Here is a 26,329-nt window from a genome sequence, read left to right as displayed (position 1 = left end):
TGATGTTAATATATTGTTCAAATTATAAATTGCTGCTGGGACTTGTATTATGGCTAGAAATATGAAGGTTTTAGATTTAGTTCATAATACTCCTATTAGTTTCACAATTAAGATTGAGCATACAAAAATCATTTTTATTTAGATCTTTCTAATGCCGTTTTTTCCACTGACTAGCCCTATGATTTGGTCGACATCATTTGTCTTTCATAAAGCCATTTTTTCAATGGTAAGAACTCATTTTCTTTTTCTTTTTCTTTTTTTTTTTTTTAAACACTGTCTTTTATTATTGTGTTAATGTGAAATGCTAGTGAATGGGTGAATGCTGTGATATTTGGTTCCTCATTTGATTTCCACCAGCTGTTTTTTTCTTGCTTTAACGTGAAAATACGCTACTTTTAAATATATTGATATTGCAAAAATTTCAATGAAAGAGCATTTTTTTTTTTGGTCGGTCATGGGGCTTGAACTCTGGGTTTGGGCGCTGTCCCTCAGCTCTTCAGTTCAAGGCGAGCGCTCTACCACTTGAGCTACAGCGCCACTTCGGGTTTTCTGGTGGTTTATTGGAGATAGGAGTCTCATGGTCTCTCCTCTCTCCTGCCCGGGCTAGCTTTGAACCATGATCCTCAGATCTCAGCCTCTTGAGTAGCTAGGATTACAGGCGTGAGTCACCAGCGCCCGGCTTGAGAGAACATAAAGTGCTTTGGTGAGCACCTTCAGCTATAAGACATAGTATCCCTTTCCTTGGTTTTATTATGATTCATCCCTAGGACTGGCTATTGCAAAGCATTCTGCAGATTGATCAAATTGTGAGGGTGGGTATAACAACAATGTGCATTTCTTTATTCTGTATTCTCTTAGGGGAGGAAAGATATCTATAAACAAGGAATGCCTGTTTAAGCTGTGTTCTTGGGACATAGTAGTGCCAGGAGGTGACATACAGATATTAGTAGACTTCCCTTCTCCACTGGTCATGGTGCTTGCCCCAAGATTGGATCAAGATGTGTATAAGGTTAGAATTCCACTTCTCTGGAAACTCTTCTTTCCCACAAATAAAGGAACATGAGAGAGTTCAGTCTCCTGTGCTGACTACCTTTTGATTAAAGATTCCCTTAGCAAACAAATAATTAATTGAAATAGGATAGATATTACCTTGTAGTTTGGGGATACTGTGATATCACCCTTATACCCAAACAACTCCATGCCCTCTAATCCTGTGCTATACTTCCAGAGCCTGTAGACCCTCTTCTTGAGTTTGTCTGCCTGGTTCAATGGATGAAGTCATTGAATTCTTCCCCTGATATAATCCTAAGTCCCAGGAATGGTCAAAAGGAGGGTTTTAGAGTGGTTTTCTCCGAGTTGGGACACTCACTTGAACACCTGTATACAAGGACCCTTAGGTTCAGGACTTGAGTGTGGGAAAAAGCAGGAATTGAGGCTGAATTTGGGCCAGGATCCTCCACTTGGATTCTTGTAAGAGCTCTATAGCTGGCAGAGTCAGCTGACCCTTTGTCAAGCAAAGGTTCTTCTGGGAAGAAGTTTTGTTTACAAAAGCATTAGAGAATTTTCTTTTATTCACCACCCATTTGGAGGCTGAGGATAGCAGGTTCAATTATCCCAATTACTCTTCGAAAATAATTCTCAGGGAGTCAGGTGGGGAGATAGAATGGGTGAATTTCCTGAGGGGAAGCTAAAATGCGTCTATCTCCCTGTCTCTCCTGTGGGTAGTGATGCTTCTGATGCTTTGTGAAAAGGAGGAAGGATTCTGCTGATGATGCATTTTTATGAAGGAAGGCAAAGGGTTCCTTATCTGTCTGTATAAGGCACGTCTGCCTGCATGCAGGCTGTCTGCTGCTTAGGAATTCCTTCTGTGTTTTTGTTTCTTGACTGAAGATTTTAAGGCACAGTTTGTGCATTCCTTCCTGTTCTCTAGAGCCAAGGGGAAAGTCATAATACATGAGGGCTCTTGCTGAAGAGCTTAAAATGGGTGCTGGCAGCTGGGCTGTGGGGGAAGAGAGCTTTCCAGGGACAAATGACCTGATTGTTCAGCCAATGAGCAGCGGGTTAGAAGAATGATATCACCAGACAGGCTTTATTGTCTGATCATCTTGTAAAAAGCAGGATTGTGTCTGGCAGCTTAACCCTTTTGTAGATACTTGAGGTCTTACCCACACCCTAGTATGTGCCCTTTAGGTTACTTTTTCCAAACTCTGCTGTGAGACTACAGACTTAAATGAGTTCAGAAATTAAAAACATCATTAAAAAATTATTATAATTTAGAACTACAGCTAGAATGGGAATGTAATCTAAGCTGTGTTCAGAGAGCATATTTAAAGCAGATGTTAGTCATATGATATCAAACTTTTACCATATAGATTGGAGGAAAGAGAGGTTAGAAGGAAAAAGAATTTAACTTTAATCCATATAATGGGATCTTACAAAGCATTTCCTGTTTGGAGAAATTAAAAAATGGTTCTGAAAATTGTGAAACTATGTTATCACTGATCTAGAGGCTAAGTTTGAATTAGAGATATATATGGCATTTATTCTTATGCTAAGAATGGCAGTACTTTTTTATGCTTCCTTTTCCTCTGGTGAAAAGAATGGTTCTATCTATCCATACAATTGTTGAGATGAGAAAATAAACTAGCTCCGTGGCTTTAGAATACACATAGTATATTATCTCATTAGGGAAATCATGTCTTAAAATTCTGTGTTCAAGTTGTTTGTTCAATAGAGTTTTTACATGGTCTTGATAATGAGTGTAAGTGATACACAGATCCAAAAATGTAGCTCTTACCTTGGAATGTAAAACATCAAGAAGGAAACAGACAATAAAATTTTCTTAAATTTCTCTGCTTTGTGGTATAGGCTCTTGTTCTAAACATCTTGACATTTATTAACTTAGTTTTACTACAACCCCATGACATAGGTACTATTAATGTTAGCGCCATATAAATTAAAGAAATAAATAGATAAGGGGATTTATAGACTTGTCTAAAGTCACACAACTAATGATAAATATTTGAATCCAAGTAGCAGAACTCTGCAGTCTACTATAAGTCTGTGCTGATCTGTACAGTGTCACTAGCTACATGTGGCTTTGGAGTACTTGAAATCTGGATTGAATTGGGCTGAAAGTGTAAAAATACCAGATTTCAAGCTAGGCACTGGTGGCTTAGCCTGTAATCGAGCTACTGAGGAGGCTGAGATCTGAGGATCATGGTTCAAAACAAAGCCAGCCCAGGCCGGAAAGTCCATGAAACTCTTAGCTCCAATAAACTACCAGAAAACTGAAAGTGGTGCTCTGTGACTCAAGATAGAGCTGAAGAGCTGAGAGACAGCACTTAGGCCTAGAGTTCAAACTCCACAACTGACCAAAACTAAAAAATACTAGATTTCAAAGACCTAGTATGAAAACCACACACACATAGAAACACACATACATACACAGACACATAGTTTTCAGGTATATATATATATATATGTATATGTATATACGTACAAATATACACTGTATACATATGTATATATGTATATATATATATAAAACACTATTGAAACTGTGGGAAATAATGTTTTAGATTTACTATAAAATACATTAAAATTGAATTCACTTTTATTGTAGCTACTATAATAAAAGTTTAATTGTAGGCTTGTTATTGGAGGGCTTGTTATTTTTGGACTGTACTGTACTGAATCATTACACTGCAATAATAACAACAACAATAGATGACATTTGGAACACTTGTGTGCCATATACTGTATTGCTACTTCTACAAAGACTATTTCAATTAAGCCTTTATAATAACCTGTGTATTATCCCTGTTTTGTAGAAGAGATTCTGAGAATTTTTGTAATTTTCTCTTAGTTATTAGTTAATGACAAACTCAAATTTGAAATGTTATCTTAATCAAAAACCTAGTGCTTTTATCTGGGCATAGTGGCACACACTTGTAGTTCTAGCACTAAGGCAGGAGTATCAGGAGTTCAAGATCACCATGCACTACAGTGTGAGTTCAGCCTAGAAGATATATAGCAAGACCCTGCTTTAACACACAGACACACAGACAGACAGATAAGACACACACACACACACACACACACACACAAATATACATGCACACACATGCGTGGGCTAAGGGTAGGAGGGAGGAGAGGAGAAAAAAAAGACATGATGATTCATGCCTGTGAATTCCAGCCATACTTGGGTGTGTGTGTGTGTGTGTGTGTGTGTGTGTGTGTGTGTGTAAGGAAGATGGCTATCAGAGACCATACTACCCAAGCCAGAGCACAAGACTATCTGAAAGATAAACTAAAAGCAAAAGGACTGAGGCAGAGCACTAGCAAATGTGAGGCCCTGAGTTCAATTGCTAGCACTGCCAACAAACAACAGAAAACACTGTGCTTACCAGCACACTGTAATTCCATCTTTATTTAAATGTAAGGATGTTTTGTTTTTACTTTTATAAGAAAATTTAATATTGCATATTTCTGTATTGGACACATAAAACTTCAAAATAAAAATCAGTAGGCCATATGATGGAAATCTCTCTTGTTAGGGCCTCAGGCCTCAGTGAACAGCAGCAAGAGCAATGTTGAGTCTGGAATGAAATAGTGAATCAGCCTTTACAAATTGCATTTAATTTTCATTCCAGTAGTTCTCTCAGGTCACTTGGCAATTTATGCCCTGACCCTCTTTGTCCATAGAGAAGGAAAGGAGTAGCAGAGCAGCTCTCTTTAGTGGTTAAGATTTCTTAGCTGGTAAGAAAGAAAAATTGCTTTTCGCCCCACTGTTCTCTCAAATACAAACATAAACAGTATTTTTTTTTATTGTGAAAATACTGTACAGAGGGGTTACAATTACATGAGCAAGATAATGAGTGAATTTCTTATCAAGCATTGTTGCCTCCTCCGTTGTTTCCCCTTCCCATCCCTTTCCATCCTCCCCCCCAACCCCCTCTCCTCCCGCCAAAGTTGTGAAGTTCATTTTTCGATATAACATCTTGTACATCTCATTGTTGTAATGGGTCCACCTGTATCCCTATTTAAACAATTTGTTTTTTTCTTTCCCCTCCACAAATTAAACCAACATCAAATACAGTGAAAACAGGGGTTATACCATGGGGGAGGGACATACAAAGCAACAAAGAAATCTCTTATAAATATGTTAGAAAAGACATAAACAGTATTTGAGAGAGCAACAATATGCTATCTAATGACCCTTGACTTTTCTTTCTCCTAGAGCAAAGACTCTGGCGGACTGAAGGCGGCTATGATAGAGTTGGTGGAAAGGTTAAAGTTCAAGAGCTCAGACCCTAAAGTAAGTATTGTTTGGGAATTGATTGGGTCTTGGCACCCAAATGTTTTGTTCTACTTGAGCTAAGTTTGAGGAGTGTTAATGCTCATCTCTCTGAACTTTGCATTAAGATCTAATAGCCTGCCCATTAAAAATGTTCTAATATGCCTGGAGATAAGTCATTTATTTTTCCCCCTTCTCTATTTTATGACTTACAACTCATAATCAGTAATTGTTTTCCCTGAACTGCAGAGAAGTACATTTTTAATCTGTCTTTACCAGGCCTTTGAGACTTCTGTCCTCTGTCCCTATTAAATATAGCCAAAGGCATCTGGATACTGATCAGCATAATACTAGACACTAGACCTGGATCTAGATCCATCCAGTTGGTGTTCATTACTAATGTCTTGCTTCTCCCCCATCTTGTAAGAGCCAGCTGCTCCTGAATATTATTTTGTCCTCATCACCTGGGACCGGGAATCTGTTCTAGGAAGTGGTTTGGCTTCTTTATTTTACAGGATGTTGGGGCTGGAGGGTGGATATTCTGGGAGGTGCCATACCGGGGTGGAGTGGAGGTAGACTGGGTAACTGCCAGAGGAGTCATGACTAATTTGTTTCTCCTTCCTACAGTGGCATTTATCATGTCACTACTGGTATTGAGACCAACAAGCTCTGCTTGAAATGCAAAGCCTCTTAAAATTAGGGTGGGAAAATAGCATGATTTTATTTTACTTTGTTTCTTTCCCCTTTGCCAAATTTGTATAGGGGAATAGGGAATAGCATTTCTTGAGTACCTTAGAGCCAAGGCCTGTACATAATTATGATAAATACAAAATAATAAACTATGAGCTATAAATATAAAATAATAAATACAAAATAATAAAATTTTAGCCATTTTGTATACTAAAATTTTTTTGTTGTAAAGGTATGTGTAGAGGGTTACAGTTACATAAGTCAGATAATAAGTACATTTCTTTTTAAATAGTATGACCTCTTTACTCATTTTCTCCCAATTTTTTCCTTCCCAATCCTCCTCCTCCACACGTTGTATAGTTTATTTTCAACATAGTGTCTGTCAGTGCTGTCTTAGTTAACTCTTTGTCCCACCATTTCAGTGCTCACCCTTATCCTCCCCAAAACAGATAACTTACATATGAGAAAATAAGTACAGAAATAAAAAGCAGCCTCCTTTGGTCTCACTGTGTGAATGTTTAGGGTCCTGTTTAATTTATCATGTCCAAGTATAACTTTTTGTCTTTTGCCATCCATTGTGTTTACTTGTAGATTTATAGGTACTTTCTAGTTACAATAAATGAGGGAAAACATGCAACCTGAGTTTCTTTGAGTCTGACTTACTTAATATAGTTTTTTCTTTCACTTTCTTTACAAATGGTACAGTATAATTGTTTCTGATGGAATTCCATTGTGTATATATACCACATTTTCTTGATCTGTTCATCCACGGTGGGGCATCTGGGTTGATTCCATATTGCGGCTATGGCAAACAATACTGTAATGAACATGGTTGTATTGGTAGCTTTAGTGTGGCCCTGATTCATGGTCAATTGGATAAATGCCCAGGAATGGAATTACTGGGTCATAGGGAAGCTCTATGTTTAGTCTTTTGAGGATCCTGCATACCGCTTTCCAGAATGATTGAACAATTTAACATTCTCACCAACAGTGTAGTAGTGTTCCCCTTTGGCCACATCCCTACCAGCATCTGTTATTGTTTGTTTTCTTAATAATGGCCATTCTAACTGGTGGAATCTCATTGTTTTGATTTACATTTCTTTTATGGATAGAGATGTTGGACATTTCTTCATTTGTCTATTAATTTCGGCCATTTTAAATGTATAGTTAGGCAGCCATCAACACTATCTCTAGTATGTTTTCATTATCCCAGACTAAAGCTCTACCTGTTAAACATGAATTCTTCATTCTTCCTTCTCTTAACATGCTTTTAGTTATTGCACAAACCTTATAGTTTATTATTTCTGTTTTTGCTAATGTTATTTACTCCAAATTTGATATATTGTGGAGATGGGATTCAAACACTGACTCCTTACTCTTTGTTTGGTGTCATTCTGTAAACCAAGAACTGGGTAGCATCTTCTTTCTACTATGTAATCCAACTGTGCCTTGGTTTCTTGTGCTGAAACACTACCTGAAGCTGAGCCATAGATAGTGACAGGCTTCTCCAAAGTTAGCTTTAGCCACTAATCTACAAAATAATTTTTGTTTTGAATGACATTGATAATATTTCTCTTTCCTCTCAGGTAATTAGGATTTCAGCTAGAGTATCTTGACTAAGAGAAAAAATAATGTAAACTTTATCAACTCTCCTAGCTCACAGTAGGAGGATCCCTGGTAAAATTTTAAGTAGTTTTTCCTTTAGTGAAGATGAACCAATAATTATCAAAGGTTATTGAAATCTTTCTTAGAAGTTTCTTTCATTTCTGGGGTAACAGCTAAGCCAAAGCAAACAACTGTTTCCAGTTTTGCCACACCTGTGGTTGTAATTGTTATAGTAAGGAGGGAGCCATGATACAGGTAAAGTGCTTTTGGCTTCCTTTGTAAACACAAATAGTGCTTTTTGATGACAAATAAGGATTGAGTGGAACCAGGAGAAAAAAAAAATCCATGGAAGGCTCATGGTTCCCCTGATGTACCAGAAACTAAAAGATAGTTGTAGAACCTGATGTGAGCATGAGTATTGTATGTACACACTCGGCACCTTTTAGGACCCTTCATAGCCACATGAATTTGCTGTGGATATTTGGAGCCAGGTTCAAAAAAAGGTGAACATTATTGCAGAATGACTGCCAGCTCAGGACTATGAAAATTAGGCCACTTAAATATATGATTTCTGTTATAAAATTTTCTGGTGTCCTCCAGAAGAACACTTTTCATTCTGTTCTGTTTTTCTGCAGTACCCTACCATCCCCTTTTGAGTTGGCCTATTTAAGAAGGACAGAATCTCCCAGACTTTATTACCTATTATTTCCTGGCACAGCTACTTTACATAGGAACACTGATTGAATCATGGAGGACTGAACACTATCTATGCCTCACTTCCTCTCGAGTTCCCTAAAGCAACACAAAGCTTGATTAGTGTGGACACGAAGATTACTAGAGACTTTGTTAATTTTTAACTGTGAGTTTTGTCAAAGAACAGTGGAAGAGGACTATATTAACTTTTTTTTCTTTTCTTTCTTTTTTTTTTTTGGGGGGTTCAGTCGTGGGGCTTGAACTCTGGGCCTGGGCGCTGTTCCTCAGCTCTTCAGCTCAAGGCTAGTGCTCTACCACTTGAGCCACAGCGCCACTTCCGGCATTTTTTCTTTTTGCTTATGTGGTGCTGGGGAATCGAACCCAGGGCCTCAGGCATGCAAGGCAAGCACTCTACCACTGAGCCACCTTCCCAGTTCTATCTTAACTTTTTACAATTGTATAATAATGTTTAGATTAAAAATACAGATTATCATAAGAAAACATTAAATTCTCCCAGTTAAACGTTAGTAGTTTGATGTATAGTCCTGTAGAAATTTTTCTATTTTTAAAATTTTGTACAAAAAAACTTAGGCATGCCTTTAATTTTGAAATTTCTTTTTGTTATGTAGAATATTCTAGACATTCTTCTGTTTGAAAAGAGAGTTAATTCTTCTAATGCTTCATTTTGTCCATAACATTTGTTGGATGTCTTTCCTTCTGGACCAGTGGTTCTTAAAATTTAGAGTGTATTAAAATCACCCAGAGGATGATCCCATTCCCGGAGTTTTTATTCACTTTATCTGGATTGACAAGAAAATATTCATTTCTGTCCTAGTCTCAGGCAGTGCTGGTCATGGTTCAGGGGATGTACTTTGAGAAGTACTGTGCTGGACTGTGGCTGCTTTCCTCTATTCTTGTTTTGATGTTTTTATTCCTTTCAGCAAATAGAAGAACACCTAGAATTAAGACTAAATGATTTCAACTTTAAAAAGAAAATGAGATGCATAGAAATCTAGGCTTAGGAAATGAATAATTTGAACAGAGGTAGATAGATTAGAAAATCAGCTTAATCTGCCCAACAGGACAGGATTGCTTTAAACTGTTAGTTCCAAAAGATACACACACACACACACACACACACACACACACACACACACACGTGTGTGTGTGTGTGTGTGTGTGTGTGTAGCCTGTCATACATGCAAATGTACAATAGCCTGTCATTCCTTGCAGTGCTATCCTTCATGGATTATTTATCCTTTATACTGTTCTTTCGAATCCCTTCTCTGGGATTCTTCAGCCACAACTGCTAGGACTAGGGATTGAATAGCCTTTTCTAACCGAAATGTAAGGAGATGGCAAAGGCATCATAACTCCCAAGAGCATTTAGCTATGGGTAAAATTTAAAACTTAAGTAAGTACTTCAGCAGTTGGACCTCATTATAGAAGATAGTAGTTGGGGAAAATATTCATGCTTTCACTAGTCTTCTGTAAGATCTGAGGTGAAAACAACCCTAGGATCAAATGTGGTCCCTTTCGTCCTTAGAGAAGATACTTAGGCAAAATGAGGAAGAGAAATAAGCTCTTTCCCCTTCTTCCTCATTCATTTGCCTTTATCAGCACAGAACAATACAGCTTTACTCTTCCTCCTCTCAAGTGTAATAGTAATAATGTGCTTTTGTAATTTTCTTCAGTAGCCTTCAGAGTGCTTAGTGTGTTCGATGTATATGCATTTGTGCTAGTACAGGGGCTTGAACCTAAGACTTCGTGTTCGCAGCTTGTTTGCTCATAGTTGGCGCTCTACCACTTGAGCTATACCTCCAGTCCAGCCTTTTAGCTATTATATTGGAGGTAGTCTTGTGGACTTTGCTGTCTGATCTGGCTTTAAACTATGATCCTCAGCCTTTTAGGATTGCAGGTGTGACCCACTGATGACCACCTGAATAAACACAAACCAATAAGAGTAACCCAAACAAGTTTATTTTCATATATAACCCAGTTGTCCAGGAAAAAGTGAATAAGTCCTAAAGTGGTGCCTTGAATCCAATACCATTATAGGAGATGTTCACAACAGCTTGATAAACAAATATATTATGCATATTTACATGGTACCTTCTGCAAGTATCTAGAAATTTTGAGTTGTTATTCTCTTTTTGAATAGAGAGGAAGATACCCTTGCAGGTAGCGATTTCCTATGTAGATTGTAAATTTCTCTTAGAAAAGGATTATTTTCTTGCTTAAAGTAACTAGATCATCAAGTGTTTGAACACTAGCATTGCAAGTGCTATGCCCTGAGTTCAAACCCCAGTACTGCCAAATATATATCCAAACAATCCCCCAATGAAATGTATCTTGAGGTAGCATATTTTGGTCTCTTTATAATCATATTGTGGTATTACATCTTGAATCCCATAAATCAGTGAAAGAATTTATATGTGTTCTGATTCCACTTACATGAAATGCCCAGAGTAGACAAATTTATAGATATAAAAGTAGACTCAAGGCTGTCTAGTACTGAGGGGAAAGGCATGGCACTTCTTTTGGAGATGATGAAAATACTCCAAAATTGATGATAGTGATGGTTACATCACTCTGTGAGTATACTAACCACAAAATTGTACACTTTAAATGGATGAATTATAAGATATGTGAATTACATCTCAATAAAGCTCTTGAGAAAAAGAAAGAAATTACTGCCTGAATCACTTTTCTTCACCCTTCATTTGATATGTCAGTAGTGAATAATGGTTCTTTTTTTTCTTTTCCCCTTCTAAATGGGGGTCAGAAATCTGACATTCTGTCAGAAATCTCTAGCAGGAAGAGGCAGTGCATAGCAGATTTTAAGAAGCTCAGGCTCTAGAATTCATTCCCTTGCCCAGCATTGATTGCTATGCAACTGTAGGCAAATCCTGTGTCGGGTGCCTTCATTTCTCAGGTGTTTTGTTGTTTCACCTTTAAAATAGGGGTTTAGAGTACATGTTTCATAGGTTTTAGGGGAAATTATATTAGATAATTCATTTTGCATGATTATAAGAACTTAGTATAATATCCTCTAAGTGATGATTGTGGTTAGCCTTCTCCTGAGAACCCCAGTACTTTCAGCGAGACCATCCAAGCCTTACTGTTAAAAAAAGAACCACTTATTACAAAAAAGCTATATGCTATACTTTTTATACTTTTATATTTTTAACACTTTTTCAAGATTAGTACCAAAGATTGCAGGTTTTAAAGGGCCATTGATACTTTCAGTGATAAGGACATGAAAATAAATGAAGTTTAAGCCTCACCATTAGGATTTCAAGCAGGCTTGTCCTGTGGGCCTGGCCTGGGTGCAAAGTTACTGACTTTAGATCAGCATAGCTCTGTTTCTTATGCAAGTTAAGGCATATATATCTACCCTGGTAATGTGCAGCTGATATCTGTGTATTCCCAATAGAAGCAATCAGGCTTATTGTTTTTTTGTTTTGTTTTGTTTTGTTTTGGTCCGGTCATGGGGCCTTGAACTCTGGGCCTGGGCGCTGTCCCTCAGCTCTTCAGCTCAAGGCTAGTGCTCTATCACTCGAGCCACAGCGCCATAGCGCCACTTCCGGCTTTTTCCTTATGTGGTGCTGAGGAATCGAACCCAGGGCCTCAGGCATGCAAGGCAGGCGCTCTACCACTGAATCACCTTCCCAGCCCTAATCAAGCTTATTGTTATAGAGCAAATCTCTAGTTAACAAAACTGCCTAATACCAAATAAAAAGAAAAAGAAGACAGATTTAAGAGACACATTATGAGATAGATACCCACTCTAAGTAAATGTCACTGCAATTGTTTATTTTCTTCATACTATTTCTTTTCCTTTCCCTTTCCCTTCCAACTTTACCCTTTGACTCTTCTCTTATTGGAGTTCCAAGTTCCAAGGTCCTAACTGAACCACTACAAGTATTTTCTATAGTCATTAAAGCTAAGTGAGACAAAGCTTTTGAATCACCTAGAACATTGTTAGAAAGAAAAAGGATTGAGTATTGAATAGCTTAATAAAATTAACCCATTGTGATGTCTTTTTCCTTCTGCTCCAGCTCTTCCCTGCACTGGCAGGAAGTTTGATAATGTACTCTACAGAAAGGTTCCAAAGTTGATTATGTGTCTAACTTAGAAAGCTGGGTAGAGATGTCAGGACTCCCTCATAGCAGCCATGCTTCATGTTTTCAGTGCTGAATTGTATTTGACATTTAATTTAGGAGCCTAGACATAAAACTTTACTGTGATAATGGTGATAAAACCAGCTAGATTTCTAAGGGCCTAACTTCCCTCCTGCTATCCATCTCTATACTCTTTACTCTTAAACCTCCCATTCAGCTAGGAAATAAAAGCTAAAGTACTCAACAAAGAAGCATTTTCTTTAATATTTTAAGGATAAATCTTCATAATGCAACTCTTACTCTACTATAGGGTTCCACATAGATGTTTATATGAAAATGGAAACTTTGAAAATGGACGTTTCTGTCTTGAATTTAGCCACAGGCCAGAATTAAACAGATTTCTGTAGCTTGAAGAAATAGCCTTGAACCCAAGGATCCAATTGATGATCATCCCTTGTTGTATGGCTTTTATTTCTGAAACACATGAAATCTATTCTGTAATACCTCTTCAATTCCTGATTCAGCCCAATTAGTTTGACATTTTAACCCTCAATTTTCAGGGGAATAAACAGAAATTGAAGTGACTTGTGCAAGGTCACAGTTTATGTTTCCTTTTTATGATTTCTATATAGAATATTAGTAGCTGTAGAATATTATTAGTTTTTACCTATTGAAGATGGATTGGGAACAACACACCATTAGGGTAGAGCTTGTTCTGACTCTCAAGGCAAATATGTTGAGCATGACATGCTTTCCTTTGTTTTAATGGTGAAGGGAACAAATATTGGAGTTTGATTATCTGAGTCTACATAGTAGCGCTTAACTACTTTCATCACCTAATGTAGCTGAACCCTTCATTTCATCTGTAAAGTAGTAAATAGTACTAACCATGCTATATTTTATTAATGAGCACCCTGAAAATGGAAACTAATTTTTCAGTACTATATATTGAATCCAGGGCTTTGAATATATTAGGCAAACACTCTACTATTGAGCTACATTCTCAGGATCCCAAGTAGAATCAATTTTTCTTTCCTTCCTTCCTTCTTTCTTTCTCTCTCTTTTTTCTTTCTTTTTCTTTCTTTCTTTCTTTCCCTGTCTTTCTTTCTCTCTTTCTCTGTCTTTCTTTCTCTCTTTTTCTTTCTCTTTCTCTCTTCCCCTCTCTCCCTCCCTCCCTCCCTCCCTCTCTCTCTCTCTCTCTTTCTTTCTTTCTTTTTCTTCCTTCCTTCCTTCCTTCCTTCCTTTCTTTCTTTCTTTCTTTCTTTTCTTCACAAGGCTAGGACTCTACCACTTTGAGCCACAACTCCACTTCTGATTTTTAGGTGGTTAATTGGAGATAAGAGTTTCACTGCCTTTCCTGCCTGGGCTAGCTTTGAACTGCAATCCCCACATCTCAGTCTCTTGAGTAGCAAGGGTTACAGACATGCCCAGCCCAAATAGAACATTTTGAGGAGACAAAAAAAAATAATAATAATTATTTGGCATCACAGCCTTTGTGACCCTGAGAAGTTGGGGGTTTTTTTGTTTGTTTGTTCATTTGTTGTTTTTGATGCTGTTCCTGAGACTTGAATTCAGGGCCTGGGTACTATATCTGAGCTTCTTTTGCTCAAGGCTAGTGCTATACCACTAAGCTACAGCTCCACTTTTGGCTTTTTTTTGGTATTTAGTGGAGATAAGAGTTTCACAGACTTTCCTCTCCAGGCTGACTTCGAACTGTGATCCTCAGATCTCAGCCTCCTGAGTAGCTTGGATTGAAGGCATGAGCCACCAGTGCCTAGCTTAATGTGAAAAGTTTTCTTTTTTTTTAAGCAACTGAGCAAGTAAACACTGTGGTTCTTGGATAAGCAAGGTGCTAGGTTCCCCAAGAGGAAAGAGTTAGGTTTTTGTCTGCCCAGGAAAGAAAATATTAATTAAGTTGTGTGCTTGAGGAGACTGCTGTGCTCATATGCTATGTGTAAGTAGTAAGGAATAGAATGTAATTCAACTTTCATGTAAACTCAGTCTCTGTTATTGAAGTAGTAAGCTGTATCTAAGATGATGCTCACTGCCATTTTATCAAACTGGAAGAGGTGGCTAATGCTACCTGACAGCTTATCACTGTTTATTGGAACTGAGAAAGGAGCTTCTCTATTGAAATCCTCACTCTCAGTGCCTGGGGTATATAAGAAAGGCTTTCCTGGTACTTTTTGGAAATTAAAAGCTGAACTTTTTAAGAGGCTTGTTAGGAGCTCTTTGTGAGAACTCAATAAGTACTGTATGGTAGCACACAATAGTGGTTCAGTTACTACTATCTCTCATCAGCAGAACAGTTCAGCTGATGCTCCTGTGTGCTTGAAGAGTACATACAGTTTTTTCCCATATATTTTATGTAAATAGTACCATTATTTTATATAAAGTTCATATTGCTATTTTACAAATGAAGAAACTCTGACATATACTTCAGAAGTATAGCGTTAGCAGGGCCAGTCCAGAACATTCCTTCTACCACATCTAGTTCCATAAGTTTTGCCATTATTTGCTCTTTTCAAAGAAGACCCTGAAACGAGGTAAGGGTTCCCTCCACAGCATCTTTTGTATGCAGTCCTGATGGCATACACCTGTTTTGGTGTTACAGTATACAGATAACAGTAGTTTCACAGGGAAAGCATTCAGGAAAAGAACTGGAATGGAACTTGAGAGATGAGTATTGTTTTAAAATTTTCTTTGTCTTCAGCAGGTTGAATAGGCCTCCTTTGTGGGTTCAAATGTACCAGGCTTAAAAATAGTATAAATTCTGTATTTTTCCTCCTCAAACTTTCTGTGTCACCTTCCACCTCCTACTTCCTACACAGTATCTCCTGAAGCAGAAGCCATCTTTCTAGTTTATGCCTTGTTCCTTTTTCACATTGAAAAGAAGTAGAAAAACATGATGGATAGAAGCTTGCACTTTTGTTCTTGGTTGTTATAGAGATACAGTTATTGAATGTCTCTGGGGACTCATTCTTACACTTTTACACTTCTATACTGCAGGTCACTTAGAATTTTTTTCTGTTTACTCAGAAGTAGTACTCAGGAATTTGTGATTGCTTTCTTTATTGCTACCTTATAGTCAGGCAAAGAGCAAAGTATCTTAAGAACAAGCAGTAGTACCAAGTCATAGTGAACCCAACTGGCACATCCAGTTTGTACTATGTCACTGGGTTACATATCATGTCAGGGCCTGAAAGTCAAAGTAGCTGACAGCTTGAACAAGCAGCCTTGGGAGCAGGAAGGAAGGGTGCTGGCAGCAATGTCACAACCATAGTGGTTGAAACTTCCATCTCACTCATCAGACAGTTGTGACTGTCTCTCAGGTAACTGGAGTACACACTTGCTATTCACCTCACAACTGATTAACAGACTCAATTCAAGTGCTTATCAGATCCTTTCAAGTACAAAGCCTCTAAGAAGTACAGTCCTATGTGTGAATACAGATGTATATACATGGGCATGTATTTTTATATTTGTATGTTTAGGAGAGAAAGTTGTAAAGGGAAGGAAATTCAAAAGAAGCATAGGGTCATATGATGAAGCTGTTAAAGAATATAATATTGGGGCTCAAGTACTGAAATTTATAGTCTCGGGGAGGAATATTCAGGCAGAAATAGAGGAAGAATGGACTTGTCTGACTGAAACTTGGGGTACGTATCTGACTAATAATCCTGTGGGTCAAAGTACAAGCCAAAGCCAGACACTGATGGTTTACAGTTATAATCCTGCCTACTCTAAATGCTGAGATCTGAGGATTGTGGTTTGAAGCTAGCCTGGACAGGAAAGTCCTGAGATCCTTATCTCCAATTAACATCAAAAAGCAATAAGTAGAAATGTGGTATTCTACCTCAAGTGGTAGCCTTGAGCAAAAAACCTCAGAGACAGCACTGAGGCTGAGTTCAAGTCCCAGGACTGGTACACGCATATGCATATGCATGTGCATGTGTATGCATGCACGCACGCACACACACACACACACACACACACAAGTGCAAACCAGATTAAAGCTAAGGTGTAACTGCTAAAGAGGAGGGCTTAAAAAGGGGTGTGCAGCCACTGTGTGAAAGGCCAAAGGTCAAAGATCAAACAGCCAAGAATTCAGGACCAAGTAGAGAGAAGGTAGGGGGAAAAAAAAAACTCAGAAAAATCCCCCCAAATTAGTTAGATACTATAACATGATCCTAACCAATTTCTTCAAATCACTCAGAATCTCTTTGTGATTTAGACTTTTTTCAGCACTTTAGTGGTATAGGAGAGAGTATGACCAGCTTAAAGGGCCTAGACAGGGTGGGCAGTAAGGCTAAAATGTAGCATTGAATAATGATTCTAGATGTTGAATAGGGAATAATAATAGAAGAATGTGAAGAAAATAATGAATTTCATAGATATAGAAGAACATTTCTTCATCAGTCAGATTAGTAGGGGGTTAGATGTGGCATAGCTTGTGCCTTTTACTTAGAATATGTTGCTTGCTGTTATATGCAAGGCCCCAGGCAACCTCTGTCTACATAGCAAATCAAGACATCCGAAGGGAGAAAATAAAATTGATTATAGAGTTTGTAGCCTGGATGACCGTGAATGTCATTAATTGGAGCAAGGGAAGCATGCCAATGTTTGGAGGGAAAATGTAGGAGAATATTACATTTAGAAAGCAGACTATATAATCAAACTATGCAAGTTCAGACTCTAGTCTGCTACTTAGTATGTGGGAGCAAATTTCATCCCTAATTTCAGTTTCTTTACCAGTAAAATGAAGAATAGTACCTAATATGAGAGGCACTGAAAAAAGGCAATAAGCAGGAGGGGATGAAGATTCAGTTTGATATTTGATGGCTTAGACAGTAAGAAAGTACCCAGGTGGAGATGTGCATAAGCAGAGAGAAACTTCAGACTGGTTTTCTGGAGAGAAAAATCAGGCAAAAGGGCTATTACCCAAGAAGTATAATAGTTACATTCCAAGATGGATAAAATTGCTAAGAAAGATAGTGTAGAGCAGTGTTTCTTAGAGGAAAGTGATTTTGTGCCCAGTAATGTCTGTCTTGCTGGGACTCGGTTGTCACAACTGAGGAGGAGAGATTGCTACTGTTAAAGGCCAGAGATGCTGCTGGACCTCATACAGTAGTACATTGATATTCCCTCACAACAAAGAATTCTTGGTTCCAATGTAAATAGGGTCAGGGTTGAAAAACTAATGTTGAGTATTTTCTCAATCTAGAGTTACCTGGGGAGTGTTATAGAATTACAGCAAGAAGGTTGTTAACCAGGGATCTAAAGAAGTCAAGCAACCGTAGGAAGAGGGAATTGAAAGAATTAAGGGTATCAGCAGTGCTGTTACAGATGAGTCAGAAGTAAAATCAGATGGAGTTAGTAACTACTACATTCCTTAGTGGTGGAGGTGCCTGGGCAGCAGGCATATGGGACTTGATAAAAGCTTAAAGGTATGAGGAAAGATGACCACTTCAAAGTGCAACATTGTCTAAGGAATAAGGTAGGGGATATTCCATGTTTTTCTTTATTTTTTGTTTTTATGGGGGGGCTGATAAATACAGATTATTTTTGACATGAAAGATATATATTTTTAAATTTTAATTTTTTTAACTTTGAAAGGTAGTACAAGGGGATTACAATTTAGCATGTCCATTTAAGTGTCCAGTGCTTCTTATTTAGAGTTATTCTTTCCATCACTATCCTTCATCCTGCCTGTTTCCTCCCCTCTAAATTCCTATTTCCCATTTCCTCTTTCACATGTGTACATGGAGTCTTCTTGGTGTATCTGTCCCCCATTCCCATTTTCATTCTTGCTATTATTTATTATTACTAAGTATTACCCTTTCCTATTTTTTATTTTTGTCATAGCACTCTAACATCTGCTAAGTTAGATTCTAGACCCTTGATTCCTCCCTCTTGTTTTGACAACAAATGTGACTATAGGCAAATCTAGATTGGTGAACTATTGCTTTGTCTTAGAATTTATGCAGTTGCCAGGTGCACATGGCTCACACTTGTAATCCTAGCTACCCAAGAAGCTGAAGTTTGAGAATAGTGGTTTGAAGAAAGTCCATGAGATTCTTATCTCCAATTAACCGCAAGGTGTTACTGTGACTCAAAGTGGTGGAATGCTAGCCTTGAGTGAAAAATCTCAGGGATGAGGCCTAGGCCCTGAGTTCAAGCCCTATGACTGACCATCCCCCCCCCCAAAAAAAAGAATTTATACAGTTATATTTTTTTAGAGAAAAGGGATCCAAGTTTGGTTTTCATGTTTTTTCCTCCTAAAAATGAACAAATAAATGAAACCCTGAAAAATTCATTGTCTTACCCAAAGTTAGGTAGCATATCATTTGCAAAAGTCAAAACTAGCTGACTTTCAGGGTCTCTGATATCCCGTCCTGGGTGCTTTCCTCAGTGCCGAGTGGCTTATCATTATCATTGGTTTAATCCTGGTTCTCAGAGGCTCAGTTTCCTTTTGAGAAGCAGGATGTGATAAAGAGTGGTTGTCAGAGGACTGCCTGAGTTTAATCTTTGCTTATTGCTGACCAGCTATGTAACACTGGGCAGTAACATAACCACCATATTTTTGTTTTCTCCTAACATAAAATGAACTGTTCTTGCCTGCCTGAGCATTAAATGAGAACATACCCTAACCATGGTAGATCTTACTATTGTTTTCATTTTTCATTATTCCTAATGCTATTCTACTTAGCTTCCCATTTGCAGGCTTGGGCCTTGGTCATACTGTACCTTAGAGATACAGTAGTGTCTGTGGCAAACATCTTTATCTATTTAGTAAGTGACTTGAATTGTGAAGTCACCTACTTTTGAGAAATATGTGGCTCATCAGCATACCCCAAAATACTTACACTTCAGGATCTTGTGTAAACATAGTAGCACTAAATTTCATGCTATTGTTCATACAATACAATGGGTGATGGTCTTAGGAGCAATGCTGGGTGAATCTGAAAGCATATCTAACTTAGGCCCTCCATTGCTAATTTGCTGAGTGTTGTTATCATGATGGGTGTCGGATTTTGTCAGATACTTTTTGTGCATCTACTGACTGATTTGATCATGGGATTTTTCTTCTTCAACTGACTTTAAAATGTTTAACCAGCCTTATATACCTAGAATAATTTCCTCATTAATATTTTGGTATATAATTATTTTTAGATATTAATGGACTTGATTTGCTCTTACTTGAGAACTTTACTTGTAACCCATGTTTCTTTCTCTTTTTTTTGTCAGTCATGGGGCTTGAACTCTGGGCTTGGGCGCTGTCCCTGCACTCTTCAGCTCAAGGCAGGCACTCTACGGCTTGAGCCACAGCACCACTTCTGGTTTTCTAGTGATTTATTGGAGATACGAGTCTCATGGACTTTCCTGCCCGGGCTGGCTTTGAATCATGATCCTCAGATCTCGGCCTCCTGAGTAGCTAGGGTTACAGGCATGAGCCACTGGAGCCTGGCTCCATGTTTCTTCTTAAAATGGTTTAAAAATGGATATTGCAATATAATTGCAGAAAATTTTTGTTGAAGGGATGGGTTTGTAGGTCATTACTCAAGAGTGTATGCTTACCATGCATGCTTGCTGTGCACAAAGCTTTACATTCACCCCTGCCTTACCCAATTGAAATGAAAAGCAAATCTCATTCCTCTAAGATAGCCACTCTGCTTATCTTCCTGTTTTTATTATTGTCTTTTACAATAGAAATAACTACCAATAGCATCAATAAATGCTATCATTGAGTGGACACTTGAAGTAACTAATTGGATAACTGAGTTAGAGATCGCATGGTACTCTTAACAAAATGGGGCTTATGAAAGTGAAGAACATACAAATGGCAACTGAGGCTTCTAATGAAGATGAGAAAGATAATTTAAGGAAGAGATGAGTATTCATTTTAATATATGTTTTTCTCTATCATTCTCAAAATCTCTTTGTTAAACTAAAGCAAATCAGGTTTCTAAATAGGTCATAAGAATGACATCACTGAGAATGTTGGTGATAAGATGTTCAAAGTTTGTGGCTGCTTTGTTTCCAGGCTGCACAATAATTTTCCTAGTCTGGAAAATAGTCAGTTTAGTTCACTAATAATGGCTATTTATTTCATACCTAAACCATGGTGCCTTCTAGTAATTAGGCTTGTTGTTTTTATGCCTCTAATTTTAATAAAGGAAAATAACCTTGGTTTCCAATAGGCCAGATAACTAGGAGTTAATAGCTTTCAGCTCATGTCAAGTACATCAAGTGAGTGTTGTTTTTAAGTGCAAGCTTAATTCAAAGTTTTATGTGTTAAATTAATTATTCATATGTAAAGTACCAGTCTGCATGTCTCTTGGGTTCGGTCTAGCTTGGAAATAGTAAATACAAGTAAAATTTAACTCTTCCGTTGTAAATTCCTCTATCCTAAGATTTCACCTGGGATTAACATTCAAGTAGAACAAGAAAAGTGTATTAAGTGCAGAAGCATCTCTATTAGGAAGAAGTGAATGCAAAGAACCTGAAGCCATCAGAAAGGGATCCTTGAATTAGGCCCCACTCTTACAGTTCTCATCACCTCCCAAAATAGCACCACCAGTTGGGGACTAAGCATTCAACCCAAGAGTCTGTGGGACAAATTTCATACTCAAACCCTATCACTGCCCTACTACTTGAAAGAGGAAGGGGAGATTTTTCTTTTAATCGGAATAGTTCTGTTTTGGGTTTTACTATATTTTGAAGTCCCACATTAAAGTCTTTGACTTTAAAACAGCTTGACAATTACTAGTTAACATTGTATGAAAAGAAAATTTCTCATCAGTAGCCTCGCCATTCTGTTGTACTTTGAGCTTCCTCTGTTCTCAGAGTATGTAGAATTTTCTCCTTTATATAAAATCATGTGTAGTCAGGAATATAAGATATTACACTTACTTTTGAGGATTTGTAGAGCAAATGGAAGAAATCCCAAGAAACCTACTTGAAAATGATGTCAGAGGTTTCTAGATAGCAGCAACATGAAGAAAGAGCCTATTGCTTTTGGAGAACTGTAAAGTTTTCAATCAGAATGGAATTCTGATGACAAGATAAATTGACCCTGAAAGTGGATTTTTAAAGCAGGAGTCCTGTTCCAGAAAATTCAACCTTCCACATACCCCATCTCCGAGGGAATTTTTTTTCCTAGATTCGAATTTAAATGAATGCTATGACCCAGAAGCTCTTACAGTTTGATCTAGATTGGAAAATATCCATTTGTTAATTAATAGAGAATGAGAGTAGGTGTAAAGGATTTATAGAGTAAATTATTCTGCCTTCAAGTCTCTTTTGCAGTCTTCTCTGTATAAAATATGTGTTATGTTGAAAAACATATGGAAAGCAGTAGAAAATAGACATTTTATTTTTTAAAGCCTAGTATTAATTCACCCACTGCCCTCTGGTCCACAGTTTTCCTGACTGAGATGTAACTTCCTAATATTAACTGCATGTGTATGCAATATCTAATAAAATAGACTGTAGTCAGTTTTAATTATGATCTCCATTTTTGCTCACTAGGAGCCATTAACAATATTTAGAGAGATTCCCAGGCACTCAGAAAAGTTCATCTCTTGCTGAGCACTTTCTAGTTAGTATTTTCAAGGGTAGATAGAGGTGTGTCAATAAATGATAAACCAATAAAGCATAACAGCCTTGAAATACATACACTAAAAATAAAAAGGAATTATGTGGACACAAGTTATAGTTTTCTATCTGATACAGAACTTGCCAGGACAATAATATCTATTACTCCCCCTTCCCTCATCTGTAGCACCAGGGAGAGTACCTGTAGAGACATGACTCCTAAGGGCTTATGCTACCTCATACTTGCCATATCAGTGGATATATGTCATAGAGGCCTTCTTTTGTGTTGGCATTCTTATGGCGGTATTAAAAGCTGCTTAATCAAGCTACTTTACAATGGTCTCCCTCCACCTCCAGCCTTTCTCTTTCTCAGTTTTATTGCCTAAGTTTTCCTAGTTGGGTGTCTTTTCTGACAGACTATATATAATATGAACAGAGAACAATAAGGTTAGAATCTTTTCCTTTCCTGTACATTCACTGCTGTGTCCCTTACCTTATCTGTAAAGGAAGGGATAATAAATATGTGGTCTTCTATGTCTCAAGTTGTTTTTGTCCTCTTCTGGCCTTTCTCTTTCTATCTATAGTTCTGCCTCTTCCTTGCCTCTGTCTGTCTCAGTTATATATGTATAGGTGTTTAAAACTCATAAAACGGGGCTGGGAAGGTGGCTCAGTGGTAGAGTGCTTGCCTTGCATGCCTGAGGCCCTGGGTTCGATTCCTCAGCACCACATAAACAAAAAGAAAAAAGTCGGAAGTGGTGCTGTGGCTCAAGTGGTAGAGCACTAGCCTTGAGCTGAGGGACAGCATCCAGGCCCAGTGTTCAGGCCCCACGACCAGACCCCTCCCCAAAAAAAAAATTCATAAAACTCCCCAGCACTGGTGGCTCAGACCTATAATATAATAAGGAGACTGAGATTTGAGGATTGTGGTTCAAAGCTAGCCCAGGCAGAAAAGTATATGAGACTCTTCTTATCTCCAGTTAACCAGCAAACAATCTGGAAGTGGTAGAACCCCAGCCTTGTGTGGAAAAGCTAAGCAAAAACATGCCCCCAGGGCCAGTGGAATAAAATTGAAGACCTAGAAATGAACCCACTGACCTATGGCCACCTAATCTTTGGGAACCAAAGAAAACCAGGATAGAAGAAAGACAGCCTCTTCAGAAAATGGTGCTGGCAGAATTGACTGTACATGTGTAGAAAATTGAAATTGGATCCTGATACATCACACTGTACCAGAATCAGCTCCAAATGGATCGAAGACCTCAATGTAAAATCAGATACCCTGAAAATATAGGAAGGAATAGGGGAAACACTAGAGCTCCTTGGCACAGGTCTAAATTTTCTCAGTAAAGACCCAGAAACACAACAAATCAAAGACAGGCTGGATATATGGGATTGCATTGAACTGCAGAGCTTCTGCATGGCAAAGGACATAGCTAGCAAGATAAATAGAAAGCCCATAGATTGAGAGAAGATCTTTACTATTTATGCAACTGACAAGGGCCTCATATCAAAAATATTAGAGCTCAAAAAATTAACCCTCCCAAAAAAATAAATCCTGAAAGAAACAACCACTCCATTAATAAGTGGGCTAAACACTTAAAGAGAGACTTCTCTGAAGAGGAAATAAGAATGGCCAATAGACACATGTAGAAATGTTCAATACCTCTCTCTAGCTATAAAAGATATGCAAATCAAAACAACATTGAGATTCCACCTCACCTCAGTTAGAATGGCTATAATCAAGAAAATTAATAACAAATGCTGGCGGGATATGGCCAAAAGGGAACACTACTACAGTGTTGGTGGGAATATAAACTTGTTCATCCATTCTAGAAAGCAGCATGGAGGTTCCTCAAATGGCTAGACATAGAGCTCCCCTGTGATCCAACAAGTCCACTCCTGGGCCTTTACCCAAATGACTACAGACCGGGCCACACTAAAACTACCAGCACAACTATGTTCACTGCAGCGTTATTTATCGTAGCCAAGATATGGAATCAGTCCAGCTGCCCCTCAGTGGATGAATGGATCAAGAAAATGTGGTATATATACACAATGGAATTCTATGCTTCCATCCAAAAGAATGACATTGCCCCATTCATAAGGAAATGGAAAAACTTGGAAAAAATTAAATTAAGGGAAGTAAACCAGACCCAAAGAAACTTAGGTTGACTGGTTTACCTCATATGTAATAATTAGTATATGTTTAGGATAGTCCTAGCAGAGGATCACAATAGCTCAATAGCTATGTACATATAATATGACCTTATAAACTTATGCTAATTGAAATGAACTATAAGATATGGAGACAAGGGTGTTTTGGGGTCTTAGTATACTGTATGAAGTTATTTCTTTTTTCTGTCATTTTTTATTTTCCCATTAGCTTACTCTCTATTGTCACTGTTTTTTATTTTGGTACCCTTTGTATTGTATATAACTTTATCTGATTTGGGGATGGAAAGGGGAATCACAGAAATTATGAGACAAAAGACAAAGGGTGAATCAATGCAACAGTGATACTCACAAGATACTCACTATGTTGGAAATGAACTTTACAACTTGAGAGGGAAGGGATTCTGGTGGGAAGGATAGCAGGAGAAAACGAGAGGGGATAACAATGTTTGACAAGAATTGTACACATTTCCTTACTTATGTAAGGAAACTATAACCGTCCTCCCCTCACATCACCTTTACAATAAAAGAATGAATTTGTCTTAGAAAGAATGAATTTGTCTTAGAAAGAATTGTCTTAATTGTTTGCTCAGAAGGGAGAAATGAAGACAAACTACAGAATGTTCAAGGAAATAGCAGATGGTATAAGTGGAGGATGTTGTCAGTATTATGTTGAGTTTTATAAGACAGAACTTATAAAACAGTATAAAGAAAGGTTTTGGAAAGAGAGTTGAGGAAACAGATAAATGGTTTCCTTTAGAGACAAAAGGATTTAGGAAGTAAGAATTGTCTGCAAAGTTTGTTCCAAATGGAAAAAAAGGGAGAGATGAAGACAAACCACAGAATGTTCATGTAAAGTAGTAGATGGTGTCAGTAGAGGCTGATGTATGTGTTGAATTTTATAAGACAAATTATAAAATGGTAAAATTGGCATGTGATTGTTTGTAATTTAAAACTGATCTAAGATTTTTTTCCTAAGGTCAAAATTAATACACTGATATAAAACTATTGTTACTACTATCTATACTCCCCAAATATATAAGCTACCTTGGCTACAAAGCTGGGAAAAACAATAAGCCTACATCTATGTGTTCCTCTTTTTAAAAGACCTAGTGGCATTTACAATGCTGTCAGTCTTAATTAGTAAATAACTAAATTGTATAAAAAGTTGTTATTTCAAACTTGGATCATTACTACTCTTAATTTCTTTTGTTACTACAGATTTAATCCTCTGTAGCATTCAAGTCAGACCCACAGAAAAGTTCCTGACCAATTAAATAACAGCTGTTTCTGGGGTAGCAACTGAGCATCATGTCAAAGCCATCTTTTCGGCTCAAAAGTTTAAGTCCTGACTCTGAAAGCATGAGACCCCTGTTTGCCTCCTTGTTCACATCAGCAGGAAGTAGCCAGATAAAAACAACAGCACCCCCTTCCCCTTGTTTGATGGAAGTACTCACCACGGACCACCACCACCACCCCCCTATAGCTTAGAATTGTCCATGCTGCAGACCCTGATGAACATCTTCCTTCCCCATCCCCCTGAACAAATTAGCCTGCACTTTTGCTGATGCCCCTGACTAACAGAGGCTGTTGAGACCTTGAAACTCCTCAGTCAAAATAACATTTCTCATCCACCCCACTTCCATCATCCCCCCTGACTTCACCCTTTCTTCCTAACATTTAAAGAGCCCTAGTTTTATAAGGGTGTGGCATTTCTCCTTAAGCCAGGCTGAAGGAGACTTGGTTGCACTTCTCAGCCTTCAATCCTAAATAAAGCTTGTTAGTCCGTTAAAAAAAAAAAAAAAGAATATCCTCCTTTGGTCTTAACTACAGTTGTGTATTAGTTGGTTTGCCATCTTATCTATCAGATAGTAAAATTTTAAAAGCTTATGCTATCCAGTATTGGTGAGTGTATATGGAAATGTTTGCTTGTATACGTTTTTGTAGGAATGCTACTGTACTGGTACACCCTTTTTAGAGGGCAGTTTGATGGTATTAGTATTTTCAGAATATTTTTGTAAATTGACTCCATAATTTCAGAGTTCTATAAGAAAATGCATATGTAAATATTAAGAATTATATTCATGGGTGTTTATTACTGGGTTGCTTGTAAGAGTAAAAATCAGGAAAGGTCCTGCATTTCCATTAA

The 26,329-nt window shown here is 37.8% G+C and overlaps 1 protein-coding gene across 1 annotated transcript in view; it reads left to right on the top strand.

The window, feature by feature from the left end:
- The window catches only part of Trim44 (tripartite motif containing 44), a 97,803-nt gene that overhangs the window by 14,270 nt on the left and 57,204 nt on the right, over positions 1-26,329 (top strand). Inside the window, exon 2 of the mRNA XM_042691345.1 lies at positions 5,243-5,320. Within this exon, the coding sequence (XP_042547279.1) occupies positions 5,243-5,320 (78 nt within the window). The remainder of the gene's footprint in view (positions 1-5,242; positions 5,321-26,329) is intronic.

The sequence above is a fragment of the Dipodomys spectabilis genome, unplaced genomic scaffold (genome assembly GCF_019054845.1).
Source record: "Dipodomys spectabilis isolate Male_0828 unplaced genomic scaffold, ASM1905484v1 ptg000145l, whole genome shotgun sequence".
NCBI lineage: Eukaryota > Metazoa > Chordata > Mammalia > Rodentia > Heteromyidae > Dipodomys > Dipodomys spectabilis.
Note: the sequence above shows the minus strand (reverse complement) of the source record. Positions and strands in the feature narration are given on the sequence as shown.